General features: G+C 34.4%; 2 protein-coding genes across 2 annotated transcripts; both read right to left on the bottom strand.

The window, feature by feature from the left end:
- Positions 1–2693: 2693 nt before the first annotated feature.
- Positions 2694–4245, bottom strand: LOC110667848 (pathogenesis-related thaumatin-like protein 3.5). Its single transcript, XM_058134814.1, has 3 exons — positions 4088–4245; positions 3107–3776; positions 2694–3026 (listed from the first exon to the last, which is right to left on the bottom strand). Exons 1-3 carry the CDS (start codon positions 4146–4148, stop codon positions 2888–2890), a joined length of 870 nt encoding a protein of 289 aa, XP_057990797.1. The 5' UTR covers positions 4149–4245; the 3' UTR covers positions 2694–2887.
- A 1223-nt stretch (positions 4246–5468) lies between these two features.
- On the bottom strand, positions 5469–13935 carry LOC110667846 (dynamin-like protein ARC5). Its single transcript, XM_021828811.2, has 17 exons — positions 13554–13935; positions 13310–13474; positions 13092–13214; positions 12353–12574; positions 11619–11752; positions 11416–11508; positions 10853–10916; positions 10516–10564; positions 10237–10319; positions 9637–9794; positions 9449–9509; positions 8668–8730; positions 8477–8577; positions 7413–7470; positions 6339–6686; positions 6038–6202; positions 5469–5938 (listed from the first exon to the last, which is right to left on the bottom strand). Exons 1-17 carry the CDS (start codon positions 13866–13868, stop codon positions 5849–5851), a joined length of 2292 nt encoding a protein of 763 aa, XP_021684503.2. The 5' UTR covers positions 13869–13935; the 3' UTR covers positions 5469–5848.
- Positions 13936–16641: the final 2706 nt, after the last annotated feature.

The following is a 16641-nucleotide window of genomic DNA, read 5'->3' as shown; positions in this document are numbered from 1 at the left end:
TAAGAAATTATTTGAGATTTTTCGGATTTTTAAAAATCGGGTTCGATTTTCCGAAAATATAAACTTTGATGATTTTTAAAAATTAATTTAAAGACCATGTGGCAAAACTAAAAATATATTTGGAGTCTATGAATTTTTTTGAGTTTTCTGAAATTTTTTCGAAATTTTTGGACCTCATTTTCGGTCCCGAGGCAGAGTAAAAATTTAAAATTTTGTATTCTGAATCGAATCGGCCGAATCGAACCGGACCGGATTGGACCGGTCGAATCGGACCGGTCTTCTTCTTTTTCTTCCTCCTCCCCGCGCGCGTCGACCTCCTCCCCTTCTCTCTCTCTTTTCCCTCTCCTCCCTCCTCCCCTTGCCGCGCCGCCACCTCCCCTGCCTCCCTAGCTCGCCGGCGCCGCCTCCCAGCCGTCCCAGTTGACCGGCCGCCGCCCCAAACGGCCGAAAAACGCTCGCGAACGCCCTCCCCTGCGCGCGGGACTTTTCGACTTCCCCGGCCAAAATCCGGCAGATCCGGCCACCAATCGGACCGGGTCTTGTGTCTAAACTCATCTACTCGACGAGAGCTTTCCATAGACACCAAGAACACCGAAATCCATCGAGTAGTTTGTCCGATTTTTGCCCGGGAAGTTTTTAGCCCATTTCGACTTTTGGGCTAGATTTCTCGCAAACCGTAAACCCCACGAGAAAATCGAGAGTACCCGAGCGCTCCACTCGTCGAGAGCTTTTCGGCGACATAAATTTCGAATTTTTCTGACACCGTTTTTCGGTGGGTCCCACGGAACTTCGCAGTGTTTTTCCGAGCATTTAATGAGCTTAGAAAATTCTAAAAAATTTATGTACTAACCCCCGTGTTATGGGCTTCGTGTAGGTATCCTCAATTCGCGAAAATTCGACAGTTGTCCGGGTCTGTGAATTTTCGGCCAGACAGACCCGTTACCGGAAAAGTCTCCGAATTGGACCGAGGTTTTGGCTACCCCCCATTGTCAGACATCCCGAGCGCGTTCCCGAAGTCGGAATCGGCAAAGGTACACCCGAACCTTATTTTTTCGTAATTTTCTAGTGCTTAAATAGGATTAAAAATTAATAAAATATTCGTGGTAGCTTAGAAAATTATGATTCTTTTTGCAATAGCCTAGTAATATTGCTAAGGACCGCGGGGCAAAGTTTTAGAATTTTTAGAGCTTGTTTGGACAGTTTTTGCAAAAATGATCAATTATAAGGACTAAATTGAAATTTTACATATTGTGATGGTTGACTGATTTGATGGGCCCAGGAGGGGCTGTGTGATGTGATTGAGCTGTGGATATATGGATTGTAAATAGAGAAGTGTGTTTTGAGCTATTTTGCAGGTTGGGTAGGTCCTAGGTATAAGGGAGACTCTGCCGGATTTTTGGCACGATTTAGGACGTATTTGGTCTTTTCTTTATTTGTATTGAGTCAAATTTATTAAATGATTGTAATAAAATTGTCAGGTGAGCCGGGACAGCCTTCTTCCTCCGCCCAGCCGCCTCAGTGACCACCGTCAAGTCTGTGAGTAAAATATTAATTTTAATTGTAATTTCACTATTATTATATGTTCAAGCATGCCCATGCATCACTTATATGCATATATTTATGTAGATAAACTCTAAGCACGATTTATGTTGCATTCATAACTGTGAAAGTGCCATGTATGCTGTTGTGGTAATTTGGAGCAGTGTGCGTGTGTTGGCGTGCGTGTGATGTGGTGTGAACTATGGATAGGACGGGTAGACACGGCTTGAGATCTTCGCTGGGACCCGGTCCTTCGAGGTAGACACGGCTTGAGTTCTTCGCTGGGACCCCGATTTGGTTATTAAGTGGAAGTCCGAGCTGAGTTCTTCGCTGGCACCAGGTTGGATTTAAGAGAGCTGTATAGGGGATCAACTCCCATATATTATGATTGATGTTATAGGGTGCGTGAGTGCTCCAAATTACCTTTTTGATGTTATGATGTGAAAATGATGTTGATGTTGCATTTCACTCTACAGGGTGCATTAGTTTTAGATAGTTATAGAGATTATGGTTAAAATTAATATTTTACTCTCTGAGTCGAACGCTCACTCCTGTTCAATATTTTTCAGGCCACATGAGGATATTTTTGAGGTTAACCTGCTTTTCTCCCTCGCAGGTCGTTTATTAATATTTGTGTAATTCTATGAATTTCTAGAATTTCCGCATGTGTTAGAAACCTTCATTTAAATTGGGCTTGTAATATAAGTTCTTATTGTGGACCTGTAAAATTATTATATGCATGTTTGATGGACTGGATGAGGGAGCTGAGCTCCCATTTATCTTTATGATGATATAAGTATGTGGAGGGTGAGCTGAGCTCCCCAATGGATTGTATATTGTGTTTACAGGTCGGGTGAGTCAAAAACTTCCCGTTGAAAGGTCCACTTTATGGCCGGACTCTGTCCGGTTTGTTTCTTGAAATTGGGCCCAAATGGGCCTTAGAATTGGGTTAATGAATAGTTAGGCTTACTACAGGCCTCGAGGGCTTTAAGCTGGCCCAGGTCCTAGTGCCGGTCCGGCCCATAGGTTGGGTCGTGACATGAATATTGATTGATGCCTGCAATATCATTGTTCTATACTTGTTCACAAAAATATTACTGGTTGTCACACAAAACTTTTAGAGCATCTTAAAAAATTGAATCTACAAAGACATATACAAATTTCAAGCCACATAAAATATATCACTTCAAAGTTCCAAGACACTTGTGCAGTTTTGAAATTACAAATATTAAACAAAGATAAAAGAGAGCAGGAAAGAAAAGGTTCTTATGGTGAAAAGCCATATATGGGGAAACTCCAATTTTCAGATCAAAAATGAATCACACAGTATACAGAATTACAGATACTGCTAAATCTTGATTTGCAAAATAAATGCCAAAGGCAATGTCACCATCAGATTCCACCATCCATGGGGTAGTAGTGCTTTTGAGGCATTTGTTGTATTGCATACCACCTTATTGTCATGGTAAGTGCAGAAAGTTTGACTCCTGAAATTCATCAACAAACATCAGTAATTACAAATCAGAAATGTGAGTTTCCTGCAAAAGATTGTTAAATATAAGCTTACCTTGATGCACAGAAGCTGACAACATAATCTGATGCAGAACATGTTATGATACTTGTTGAATCCTTATCAAATGCATAGCTAGATGCTGCTGGGCATGCTTGCTTAAAAACTTTGGAATAATTTGAGGATACACATGCAACAGGATCGCTATATGCTCCTCTACAGCAGTACTCATCAGTGTTAAATGCATCGCAGGCGCTCCGGCAAGCAATGACCTTTCCCTCAGACTTGACGGAGAGTTGCGCTGGGCAATTATTCCGAAGATCTTCATCACAACCAGCTATGCTACAATTCCCTTTACCGTTGAGTGGTGAAACTCCTATAGGCAAATTGAAACCATCCACAAGGCTAACATCGTAAAAATCGGTATCTCCGAGGGTAAATTCTGCAATTGTGTTGGGTGGACTACTTGGGCCTGAACAATGTAGAGAGTCTCCACAGCTGCCTGTTTGGCATTTTCCATTACCATTGTTATCAAAATTGCAGCCGGTTCGAGCCCATATCCGGCCACTCCAGCCAGTTGGGGCACTGTAGGAGGCAGTATGGCCTGCCATCAGGGCAAAACCATCCCCACGATTGCTGCCATCTTTTGTTATTATTCCAGGCCATATTGTCCCTTTGCAGTTGTTAAACAAGGTGAAAGTTTTTGTAGTTGTGGAAGTATTTTGCCCTATCAAAAACGTTAAACATAAAGTTATTCATAGCACATTAATCCTTGAGGTTTAAAAATGTACTTGATATCAAATTGTGCTCAATGTTATTTTACTAATAGGTAAATGATCGAATAATTACTTAGCCTGAATGACTTGACAGATTCATATTCAAGTCTTCACTCTCTCAATTTTTATACTTAAAAAAAAGATTAAATAATTGCCCCATATTACCTAGCCATAACTCTAGTCAGATGATGAATGACAAAAAAATGAAAGGAAATTGTAAAGAAACTGACAAAAGGCAGTAAATGAAGAAAGTAAATGCTACCTGAAGCAATAGTGAAGAAGATGAACAAGAAAGCTACTTGTGAACTGAGATTTTGAGCCATTGATTACACTTCCAAAGCTTTGTGTTTACATGGAGAGCTGAAACATTGCAAATGAAGTTCTTATATGACTGCATGGGTAAAGGGAATTGAAGAATACGTGTAGAAGAGAGTGAATCTACGAACTGAGACAGCTCAAATAAGGCTTCCTTGCTTAATTACACGTCCAACCAATTGATTCCTTGCTCCAACCTTTTTATTCTTTATTCTTACTTAGTAACCCTTTTTCTTAATTTTGAATGTCTTTTAGGCAATTGCACTTTGGATAGTTGGTTGGAATTTGTCTACACCCATTCAATAAAAAACCTCAAGTTTCTTGCGTTGCTATAAACGGAATCAATGGAATCTCGCTTAGTTGTTCTAAGAGTCTAACTCAAAACCTCACATCCCTAAATATCACTCCAACATCACTTAACTAAGTGCTGTTTAGCATTGAGATTAGAGAGCAAAAACTGTTTTTTAGATAAAGACACTATTTTAAATATTATTGAAAAAAATTATTTTATTATTTTTATGTTCTTCTAATTAAAATTTATTAAATTTAATTTTAAATTATTTTTAAATATTATTTTACTAATATATTTAAAAAAAATAATTTTCTCAACGGCAACAATTCTAATAGCAATACTAAATAGGTCTAAAATCATTGGTCCCAATGGGTAGATCTTCTTAAATTATATATGTATACATAATCCATCAACAGACGATGACAATTCCTTTGACAATAAAGGATTCGATCTCCCTCGCACTGGAAAGAAACTCCCACAAAGCACGCTCTCTTTAAGGTAGAAGGAAATATAACTCGCTGAGTTGAGTACTATAGAAAGTCCAGCCCCTCCTCTCCTTGAGAGTCCACTTCACTTCCTTCTAGTCATGGGCTTTGCCCCAGTCCTTGCACCAACAGCTGGAAGGGTTGGCCTGCCGGATTCATGTTGGATAGCTGTAGGCAATAGATCCAGAGGCAGAGGCAAAGCTAGAAATTTTTTATCTTGAATGGGTCAATGTTATATAAAATCAATTTGAAAACTAATTAATTAAACTATATATATATATATATATATATATGTTAAAAAGTTAGAATAATAAAGCGTCATTAAGTTGGACATTTTTTTAAGGATGTCTATGTTAAAAAAATAAAAATTGTTTTGGTAGGGCAAATAACTACAATAAAATAAATTTAAATTTTTCATGGATATACACACACACACACACAAACACCTTTAGAGGTGTTGGGGGCCATAGCTCCCGTTTGCCTTCCCTCCCCCTGCACTTGAATAGATTGATTTGAGTTATTCATTAAATTGCCATATACAATTTGATGAATGAGGAAATTGCTCACTCTTAGCCATACCAAAACCAGTGAATGTCTGACAATGAAAATGATGCAGTTCGTGCCCCAAATTGAAGTACCGACTCCAAATGCCAATTTGTTCAAACATATTCAACTACTGAATGTCTGTTCTAAGAATCCAAAAGAGCTTCTAATTAAATTAACAAGTCCCTGACCACCAAAATTAATAAAATCATGACCAAACCAGAGTAGAAGGATGCCTTAAATGAGAGCTTGATGATTGCTCTTCTGAGATAATGAAAAGAAAGAGAGAGAGAGAGAGAGAGAGAGAGAGAGAGAGAGAGAGAGAGAAACAAATGAAGTAACTGCATTAGTTCACACATCTTGCTCCAGTAGCATTCTTGTTCAGGAGTCATTCCTTGGCAGTAGCAGGAACAGCCTTGACTTGATGCAAATTAAGTTGTTCATATATCAACCTAAATTTGTCTTTGAGCCTCTTAATCTGCAAACCATCACCACATTAAACACAACATATTTCGTGATTGATGGTTTTCTATGGTAAATAAAGCAGGGAGGAAAATAAAACTTAAAAAGAAAATACCCTTTTCAGCTCAATTTCTACTTCTCTCTTTTGTTGGTCCAATGAATGCCGTAGATTGGTGATGTCAAAAACATTATCCAAATCATCTTCAAATGCAGATTCTAGGTCCTGCCGGAGAAGTGCAGGCAACTTGTCTATAACCGGCATCAAAAGAAAACAGTTGAACTGCAAACAACAAGAACAAATCGAGGAGGACGAACAGCAATTAGTGTATGCTTGTGTATAGCAGGGTATAGCAATTAACTAGTAGGTTTCTTTTTCTCATCAATCAGTCAAAATAATCATGGAAAAATGCTTAAACCTTCAATTCAGCAGAGGCCAAGAAATACTCTCTTATGCCATGGAATATCTGTTGTACCAGAGCATAAACAATCCTTTCAGATGAAGGAGCGAGCCTCCGATTCCAAAGGGTGTTGTCTAGAAGATCAGCAAGCCTTGTTTCTGTTGCTTGAACAGAAGAGCCTGAGTCAATTCCTGAGGCCAAATGACAGAGCTTAACTTCTGCCCTTGACTTATTCTCATGCTTCTCATTGGCAATTGAGCCCATGGATGACTCTGGGGACATACCAGCTGATACGGAATTAGCTCCCGTGGAAGACTGCTCTGTGCCACCAAAGGAATCCAAGAATTGGCGTAACCCAGCCCGATTCTATAGTTTGACATCAAAAGAGTGAAAGCATGTCAAATTGACAAACAAAATAAACACCACATCCAAAAGTTTGTGGATTTTAAGGGATTGTTTAGTTTAGCTATTATTGATAGCTAATAAATGACAGTTGATAAATGTTAATTGTTTGGTAAACTTACGTTAGTGGTGGCTTTTGATATATTAAATGACCATTAAGGGTATAATTTTCTAAAGAGTAGTTATTATGTTTTCACTTTTTTCACTTTTATATCTTATGCAATTGATTTTATAATTGATTTATATATAAATTTATGATCAATAAATATATTTCTATGTATAAATACAAATATTATAATTATTGCAAGAAGTACTTATTTTAATAATTATTTTGTATTCTTGAACTAGTCCACAAATAATTGGTTGCATAAAAAAAAAAAGAGACCAGGATGATTTTTTAGTAATAAATTTTAATACGGGCAGTTTAGTCCAAATAAAAAATAAAATTAAATCAGCGATCAATTGATAAGAAAAGCACCAAAATGGAGCTTTTCATATCAACATTTGTTTAGAGTCCCAACAACTATCAATTGTTGATTTTTAAACTTTACCAAATGGAATAACTTAGCTATTGGGAGTCAAACAACTATCAACTAGCTCCCAATAGCTAAACCAAATACCCACTAAGAATAGATCTAAAAGTTTTATGCACATCCCAATATAATGCCTTATATAGCAAATGTGTTTAACCTTATTGTGGAGGGACCATGTTACGTAGCGTGTGGTGCTCACTAAATCCTCCATACATCTGCAACAAATATTAAAGAAAGAGAACATAAATGAGCAAAACAACAACATTTTTTATCATAGGATGAAAATAAATAATGCAAAGCATTTTTCATAGGGAGAGAGAACAATTTGGAGGCTTTCTAAAAACAATCACAGCGGATATTTCTAAACATTTCCTCCAAAGAAAGAAATTTGCTACAACCACCACAACAGAGATTGTTACATCAACTAGTGCAAAGATGGCAATGAACTAAACGAGCACATAAAACAAAAACATTTAGTCATTATTGCAGAAGGAAACTGATAGTGGAATTTGATCATGCAAAACTGATCTACCATTTACAATCTAACAGATGTTCCATTAAACTCTCAGAAACATGGATAGATCCAAGTCACAAAAACTATCACAGCATAATGCAATAATTTGTATTGAGCACATTTTCAAATTAGCAAGGATTCTGTAGTTTTGATGGAAGTCAAAGAAAATAAGAACAAATGACTGATTTTATAAGTTTGGTGATATGATTCTGTTTTTCTGGGGAAAGGAAGCTAATGGACAATCAAACAAGTATGACTTTGGAAGCTGAGATAAGGTATATTTTCTCTTTGTCTGCACATCCTTTCTTGAGAGGCTTTTCATACCAACCTACTTCAACTATTATATTAAAATCATCATGAATATACATTTATTTTTTCAATCTAGACTCTAGACACCATATATATATATTGTATACACACAAAGCTAATATATACAACAATATGCAAAATATTAAAAGGAACATCTAACAAAAAATATGACTTGTGCACTTAGGCAAAAAAAAAAAAAAAGGTATGTTTATCTACTCTATGGCACTATATAGAGCTCATACTCCAGCGAAAAAGTGAATTTCACATTTCATGACTTAGGCCTATGTTACATATTTGAAAAAATTTCAGAAAAGTAAATGATAAATTAGCAATAGGAAAAGAAAACAATAACAAAAAAAAAAAGGATAACAATTATTGTAACAGAGGAAAAAATTTACTTTTCATGGCATGCTCTTTCTGTAGATTCTGCAAAATTATTGAAGGCAGAAGCAACCCGCCTAAGGAATACATCATGACCGCTAAGATACTCACCATCTTTCTGTCACAAGTCAGTTAAAGTAGGATATAAATAGAATAACTTGGTTCAGAAGATAAACACCAACAACCCACCAATAAACAAAATCCATACCTGAAGCAGATAGACAGAGATGGGAAGCAATCTCTTCAAGATATACAAGAGCCTATTACCCAACTGCACCAGTAAAAGAAATTCATTTTGAAGTCTATATTCAACTGCGGCAAACAAAATTTTGCAAAAGATGGCAAAGACAAATGAAATTTGGAAGCCTAAAGCATAGGTACACAAATTCATTTGACAGAAGCTCAGATACTGGTCATACAGGTTGAATAAAACCAATATTAATAGGATATTTCCAATGCAAACCAGCCTAAATCCCTAATACCCAATTCCATTCTGTTCAACAAAAATTATAAAAATAAAAGTAAACAACAACACCTAAACACCCATGGATTTGTAGACAACATATATACAGGGGTTTTTGCTTCTATCAACTTGGATTATATGGCTTTTAACTTTTAAAACTGATTTACACTTTAACCTTCCATTAAAATAATACACACTTCAATACCAGAGATTTTTTAACAGGTTCGTTGCTTCTTTACGATCTAACATTTTGCATGGACAGTGACCCTTGACAGAATTCATACAGAGGAGAAGTTGGTGTTGCATGTGGAAAGAAGATGCAGCGGTAAAATGAGTAAATGCTATTATGTGAGTATAATTAGAATTACTATCCGCTGTATTATTGGTTCACCAGATTAGAAAAGATATATACTTCATGTTTTAAGAGATGTTAGGGTTGGGTGTACATGCATGTGAGGACAGGGGGCATGGGGGAGGGTGAAAATGCAGATCAACCATTTTGTTAGGAATAAATATAACCGGTCACCTGATGAAGAAAAGGTTCAAATGTATCACGAGCCTTTGCAACAGCTATTACACATGCTGTCCTGTGAGCCAATAAAAAGCGAGTAGGAAAAATAAAGTTGGAATTCAGATAAGTTGAAAGGAAAAGAGTTTTACAAACTAGAAATATTTTGCACTGCATGAATGGTTCAGTCAGAAATTCATGAATACCTAGAGTAGTTAGTTCCATCATGGATGTCTTCAACTCCACATGCATTTACAATTTCTTCGCGAGTAATTTGAGGGCATTTGATTCCCCCCACAACAAATCGAAATTCAGCCATGGCTCGATGATACTGTGCACCCCCATAAAGACGCATCCCTGCATTCTAAACATAAAGATAAAAATGTCAACCTTTTATTTAGATTTAAATGCTCGAACTTTGTACTCATAATAGAAGAGTAATGTTATTTGCTTTTGTCAATTTATTAAAAGCATGTTACCATATAATAATACCAGTCACAATAAGAAAAAAACTCTTATTAGATCAAGTTACTCAAATGGCAGAACTAATATAGAGCATGAGACAGAGAGAATAAAAAGAATGTCATTGAGAGAGGGTATGACAGAACAGCTTTTCTGGCATGGGATTTAGGTTTATAGGGAAGCTAGGAAGGGTAGAACTATGAATTAATGTAGAAAATGAGGATAGAAAAACTTTCTGGCCTGGCGCACAGCCATTATTCTGCAAGCTGCACATAATGCAATTCATGGCAAATCACAAAGAAATTGAATTCACAATGATGAATTCAACTAGCTATATATCTTACAGGAATTAGCTTTTGCGGAAACTGAAGACCATCAGTACCAACAAATGCCCCTCCATTAGTTCTCTCATCTTGTAGCGTTTCACCTGCAACAAACATACAAAATCCATTCACTGTCAAAGATGAAACTCCTAAATTAGTAATAGTAAGCCAACAATGATTAAAGAATAAAGGAGATTGAATAGACTAAGTTCACTTCTCTGAGTAATGACATCATATCATAATAGAACAATATTTATCATACACTAAGTTGCCTACACAAAACAATATAAAATTATTTACCAAATTTATCTGGGGGAGCAACAACCGTTCCTTTCAACAGCAATGACAACTGAGTACATAAAGCATATTTAGTCAGCATAAAAAAACAAGGAAAGCAAAAAAAAAAAAAAGGAAAAAAAAATGAAGCTGCCTGAATCATATGTGTTTCAAATGTTAGTTTCTAGGACCAAAATTACTAGCAATTAAGAAGTTCCATTAAGCCAGTTAAGATTACATCAGATATTTGAGAAAAACAAAAAGTAAAAAAGATAAGGAGTGAGGAGGCAGAGAAGAAAATGTTAACATCAGTACAAAAAAAAAGGGTGGGGGAGTGGGGGAGGCATTGAATTAGAGAAACCTTGGTTAAGAATAGGTCATGGAATTCTCTTCCTTTCTCTTTCAATTTGACTTCATCCAAAGTACTGCATACATAGAAAATAATAGTGTAAAATCACCCATGAGATACAAAGAAATTGATGCCCTACATATTATGAATATCAAAAGGTAAAACAAAGCTGTTAGAGTCCCTTGCAACTTCACTAGAAGTTGAGAAATTAAAAAGACAGTTTTGGTGGTTAGAGTCCCTAGAAGCTGTTAGAGTCCCTGGTTAATACAGTTTTGGTGGCCCAAGGCGTTTTTGACTATGCAAGATGTTTTTGTAATTTAGTTTTTTTGCCTATACTTCCATATAAAAGAAAAATCACAGGTTTTAAAGGCAATTGTATTTTTCTCCTTCATAACAAAAAGATTATAGCACCAATGGTTGAAAGTTGGGTCATCCTGTTCATAAACATTTCTCTTCTCTCTTCTTTCTCAATAGAGTTTCTTCTTTTATTGAGAGAGAGAGAGAGAGAGAGAGAGATAAAATCCATCCAAAATTTGCCTCAAATTGCAATGTATTGCATACTTTAGACAACAAACCTGAGTTCTTTAATGATTTCATTCAGCTTTCTTGCTGCAATGCGGGACTCCTTTTCAAGAAGCGGAATAATCAAAGGAACACTGTCCATATACCTTACAAAAACATAATCATAAATTTTGGTTATACAACATATAAAGATCAACAATGAAACGTACATAATGTGAGAAACACACAAGCATAAGGCCCTGAACAGATATTATACCTCTTCAGTAGCAATTCCTCTAAGAATGACCTTAGTTTGCTAACACCTATTCTACTTCTTTCTTTCTTTGATAATGGACGCCCTAGCTTTTCCTCCAAAGCTGCAACATCTTCCATCTCCCTTAAGGATATGGCCTAGTTAAAGAAGATTGGTTATGAATTTATGATATCGTGAATTTAGAATAACAGACTCATTATAGGTATTGCACATATATGCTTATAATGTTTAACACATAATTTTTAATGCATATCTTCATTAGTCAGCACTTTGACTACAAAAGATTTTAATATATATTATTAAAACATAATGTCAAGTCATATTCAACTTCACAAAAACGTAAATTATATTTCAAATTTTAATAATATCAGTTGTGGATTTACCTTTGAGAGTACAAAAGGGTTTGTCAACTAATTTGCATCAGTAAAGCTAATGATGTGATTTTTATCAATCAGATTTGCGTTCTTCAAAGTGACCTTGTTTTCTTGTAGCTTCCTATGCCCTGACTTCTCTCTTTGACAATTGTTTCTTTTCTTCTTTTTTGTCACTTTTCTAATTAACGCGTCTGTTCTATTAAAGATGTTTATGCTTCTTTTTAAAAAAACAAAATGTAATTAATATGAAATTGCTGCAATGTGATAGTAATATTCTAGTTACAATTATAAATGAAACAAAAGTTCATTTAATTGAAATTATGGAGGAGTAATAAACAAAAGCCAAATACAACAATAGTTTACCTGTTTAAACTCATCATTGGATCTGTAAACCGAATCATGACCAGAACCAACTCTTCCAGAAGGCACGGATGTGAAAAAGGGAGAGTCACCCAGTATGAAGCCATCCAGTGTATGTGTAGGAGGTGAAAGGAAAACTTCAACATCTGAAGAGCGAGCAAACTGGGGTATTTTAGTGTCAAGTTTGGTTGAGACAATAACAGTCCTTGAAAGTTCAGGATCAATCTGTATGCAATCAACAAAACAAGTCAATCATAAATTGTGGGGAAGCTGCAAATGGAAGTTCAGTTTTTTCTTGAAAATGCAATAAATTGAAGTTGGTCTAATGTTATTTCACAATTCTCCTATTATTTAATCCAGATTCAAGTGTCACTACCATTAGACAATCCACATTGTCCCTAGAGTTTAAGCTTAAAGTTCAGGATCAATCTGTAAGCAATCAACAAAACAAGTCAACCTTTCATAAATTGTGGGGGAGCTGCAAATGGAAGTTCAGTTTTTTCTAGAAAATGCAATAAATTGAAGTTGGGTCTAATGTTATTTCACAATTCTCCTATTATTTAGCCCAGATGCAAGTGTCACTGCCATTAGACAATCCACATTGTCCCTAGAGTTTAAGCTTACCAAGAAGCTGTCGCAAATAATTGTAAAATTTCACACATTCCTATCCAAATCCCAGAAATCTAAATATAAAAGCCAAAGAAAATGAAATGCATTAGACAACTAATAAAAGGACACATACTTGCATTACTACTCTTCGAGTAGTTGCATTACTCCAGTCACTACAATCTTCAAGACATAATATAATGAACTCTTTATGCTGCATTTTTGCTCGCACAAGAGACTCAACAGCTCGAGCTTGGCTCTGCAATGAAATGAATTTCAAGGTCATGACCATCACAAATCACAAAGATAACGAGCGGGAAAAAGCTTAAAATGGATAAAAATTCCTCTTCCCACCTGTAATGCTTGATTTTTTCTGCCTGGAGCAGGAGCAACTAGCCCAGGAGTATCGATAATAGTAAGATTGGGGCAGTACTTATATTCCACCCTAATAATTATTTCCTTCGCTGAAAATTGACACAACTCTCGCTCCAGCCTCATATTTTCAGATTCAATGAATGCCTAACCAACAAAATCGAAAAATCAGAAGAAAGAATTTTTTTTTCTGACTGACAGAAGAAAGAATTTAAACCAATTATACCTGAATTTCATGAAGGGATTTCTCTTGAACAAATGCGGGATCATCATCAGACATAAGATGGCAGATAGGGACCTCACATTGAGGATCATACTTCATGTGGAGGGTAATCGGACGACGGGTCTTCGTACCGCCTCCAACGTGGTTGAATTGGAAACCCATGAGGGCCTCCACGAGAGCGCTCTTGCCGTCCGTCTGGTGACCCACCACTAGCACCGCAGGCGCGTCGAATGGGGTCTCTAGCTCCTGGGCCAAGCCGTGGAGCTCGTTGTAGGCTTCGTAGAGGCTCCATTTCTCCTGCATTGCATCTCTTGCCATTACCGCTTAGAAGTGAGAGGCTACAGAGGAGAGCAGAGAGTGAGCGCTTTATCTTATCCATAGAGAGCGAAGAAGGTTGTTGAAAACGGCACAATCTACAGTGCCCGGGAACCCGAGCGTGTAAAACGGCGCCGTTGCAATTTATTTATTTGTTTGTTTTCTCTTTCAAATTCAGAACTTGGGCCGAACTCAACTGTTGTAGGCTCGTGGAGCTTTATAGAATGATGAATGGTAAAGGCTAAAATGGGAAAGGATGGAGAAATTTTTCTTCTCATTTTGTGTAACATTTAAAATTTTTAAAAATTAAGTCTCAATTTTTTTTACAGAAAATAATTTACATATAAAATAAAATAAAATTTTCATAAAAATTTTTTTTTTATATAAATTACAATAAGTAAAACCAAATAACTTTTTCACAATATTCTTATTTATAATGTTAATCACTCAAATATTAATTTAATTAGAAATATCAGTCAATTTAATTATTTTATAAATTTTAACTCAGGAATCTAACAAAATAATATTAATTATTATATATTTTTAAATAAGTGATTTTCAAATTTTTATCTCAATTATTCATAACTTTCTGTTTAAATTTAAATAGATCATTTAAAAAAAATAAATTAATAATTATATATTTTTAATAATAAATATTAATATATTTAAATTATATATTAATTATATATTTAAATTATATATTTAATTAATAATTATATATTAAGACATGAACCAAATTCTATAAACGATATATAAGCATGCATGATGAAAATTTGTGCTTTATCTCACTATCTGTCATGAATTTCCTTCAATATTTAATAAATTTGATTTTAATAAATAGAAATAATAATTATGTTTAGTATAAATAAGAGTAAAATTAAAAAAAAAAACTTAATATTTTTTAATTTTTTTAAAATGCACAATAAATAATTATAAATAAAATAATTAATAAAAAAAAGACCAATAAAAGTGTACGGATAAATAACATATTTGCTATCATGCTTCAGAAGATCAATATAAATATGGCAATTTTAATTTGAGGATGTTTTTGATTTAAATTTTAATTTAATTTTAGTTTAATTCAATTAAAACAATCAAATAATTGAAAATTTTCTTTTAAAAATGATTTGAATCAATGCAACTATTAATTTTTGACGACATGAATTAATTTGTTAATAAAATTAAATTTTAAGTACTAAATTATTTCTTTAAAATATATCAATAACTAATCTATGGGTTTACCATACTTAAAAGACTTAATTATAAATTAATCTATAAATTATTGATTGGTTTGATTCAAGTTTAAGTCTAATTTAGACTGTGATCAAGTCTATTTGTCAAAAGTTAAACTTTTAACTTGCTATTCTATGTAGTACATGAGAGATTATTAGGTGTATTCAGTGCACATGTATTATCTTTTATAATGATGTAAAACTTATTTTTCATATTACAATGTAGGTTTATATTTTCATGAGAGATGAATCACTATTTTTATATACTCTGGGAATATTTATAGTAATATTATTAAAAACATGAAAATTTAATAAATAATATAAAAATATTTAAACTTCTTTTAAAATAAATCATTTAAATTTCATTTTAAATATGGGAATTAACTAAATAAAAATAAATTGAATCATATTTTTGTAAAATTTTATATTTTAAGCAAGAAGTTAAAGATTATGAAATGAATATCTCCTTAAGGAAAAAGCGACATCTAAACTGTGAAAATGGAATCATTTAATTGAGTTGCGCAACTGTCACCTGGAGAAAGCTTGTTATGTGATGGATGTACTTCATCTTTCCACATCAAAATAATGGATGATAGGCATTCGATGTATACCACACAATGCAAACTCACTGAAAATTACTCTCACTGTGAAATTTAATGAGCATAATTCAGCTAAATAAATAGCAGAGTGGTCCATTTATATGACTTTGTGAATAATCATCTAAAATAGCCTGATTATATTCCAATAACAAAGCCAATTTGTGCCATTAGATCTAATATTTCTTATAGTGATAGATAAATAAAATAAAGAAAATTTATATATTTTTGAAGCATCAGAACTTGCAAAAATGGCAGATGACAATTTGCACAATTTTGATTCATCAGACAGAGAAATAAAACATGGGTACTACAGCCTTCAAAGGTCATACTTATAAGGCATCAATTTAATGGTAGACTGGCCTTTAATCTCTAGCAATTAAGTGGGGGTGTGCTGGAAGAGATGTAGGTGGTGGTGGTGGTTGGCTGGCTTTCAGAGCTAGACAGTGAGAGTACAGTCGTTATTTATGGAAGAGATGGTAAAAGCAAGTAACCTTCTCCCTTTCTAATCACGAAAATAAATAGTTTCACATTACTCAACAGAGGTACAATGAAAACAATCAATGGACTACGTAAAGGGATAACAATTTCCGTTTCTAATCATAAAAGTAAATAATCTCATATTAAGTAAATGAAAAAACTCAAACTCGATATATTTTCATTCTCTATATCTCAACAGTATAAGAAGATCAATTAGGTTTCGACGATATAGGAATATCAATTAGGTTACTTGACTGACAGTTAAGCTTATAAGTTAGTTGACATATAACTAAAATTATGAATTTGTTAATGCATATAACTACTATAAGAGAATAATATCAGTAGACTGTGCCATGACAAAGGATGAAAGGAAATTTATCAGTAGCTTAACTAATAGCAATTAGTTGAATGTTAAATTTCTTAAAGTGTTGAAAATTAAAAATTCAAATCTTTATAGCAATTTTATGT

Source organism: Hevea brasiliensis, chromosome 14 (assembly GCF_030052815.1).
Source record: "Hevea brasiliensis isolate MT/VB/25A 57/8 chromosome 14, ASM3005281v1, whole genome shotgun sequence".
NCBI lineage: Eukaryota > Viridiplantae > Streptophyta > Magnoliopsida > Malpighiales > Euphorbiaceae > Hevea > Hevea brasiliensis.
Note: the sequence above shows the minus strand (reverse complement) of the source record. Positions and strands in the feature narration are given on the sequence as shown.

What these genes read in the sequence shown, in the direction of transcription:
- LOC110667846 (XM_021828811.2), bottom strand. Translation starts at nt 13,868, where the DNA reads ATGGCAAGAGATGCAATGCAGGAGAAATGGAGCCTCTACGAAGCCTAC. An exon ending in GAAAAAATCAAGCATTACAG is followed by an intron (nt 13,215 to 13,309) that starts GTGGGAAGAGGA and finishes ATTTCATTGCAG; the next exon opens with AGCCAAGCTCGAGCTGTTGA. An exon ending in CCAATGATGAGTTTAAACAG is followed by an intron (nt 11,753 to 12,352) that starts GTAAACTATTGT and finishes TTCTTTAACTAG; the next exon opens with GCCATATCCTTAAGGGAGAT.
- LOC110667848 (XM_058134814.1), bottom strand. Translation starts at nt 4,148, where the DNA reads ATGGCTCAAAATCTCAGTTCACAAGTAGCTTTCTTGTTCATCTTCTTC. An exon ending in CTTCTTCACTATTGCTTCAG is followed by an intron (nt 3,777 to 4,087) that starts GTAGCATTTACT and finishes CGTTTTTGATAG; the next exon opens with GGCAAAATACTTCCACAACT. An exon ending in GTCAGCTTCTGTGCATCAAG is followed by an intron (nt 3,027 to 3,106) that starts GTAAGCTTATAT and finishes GATGAATTTCAG; the next exon opens with GAGTCAAACTTTCTGCACTT.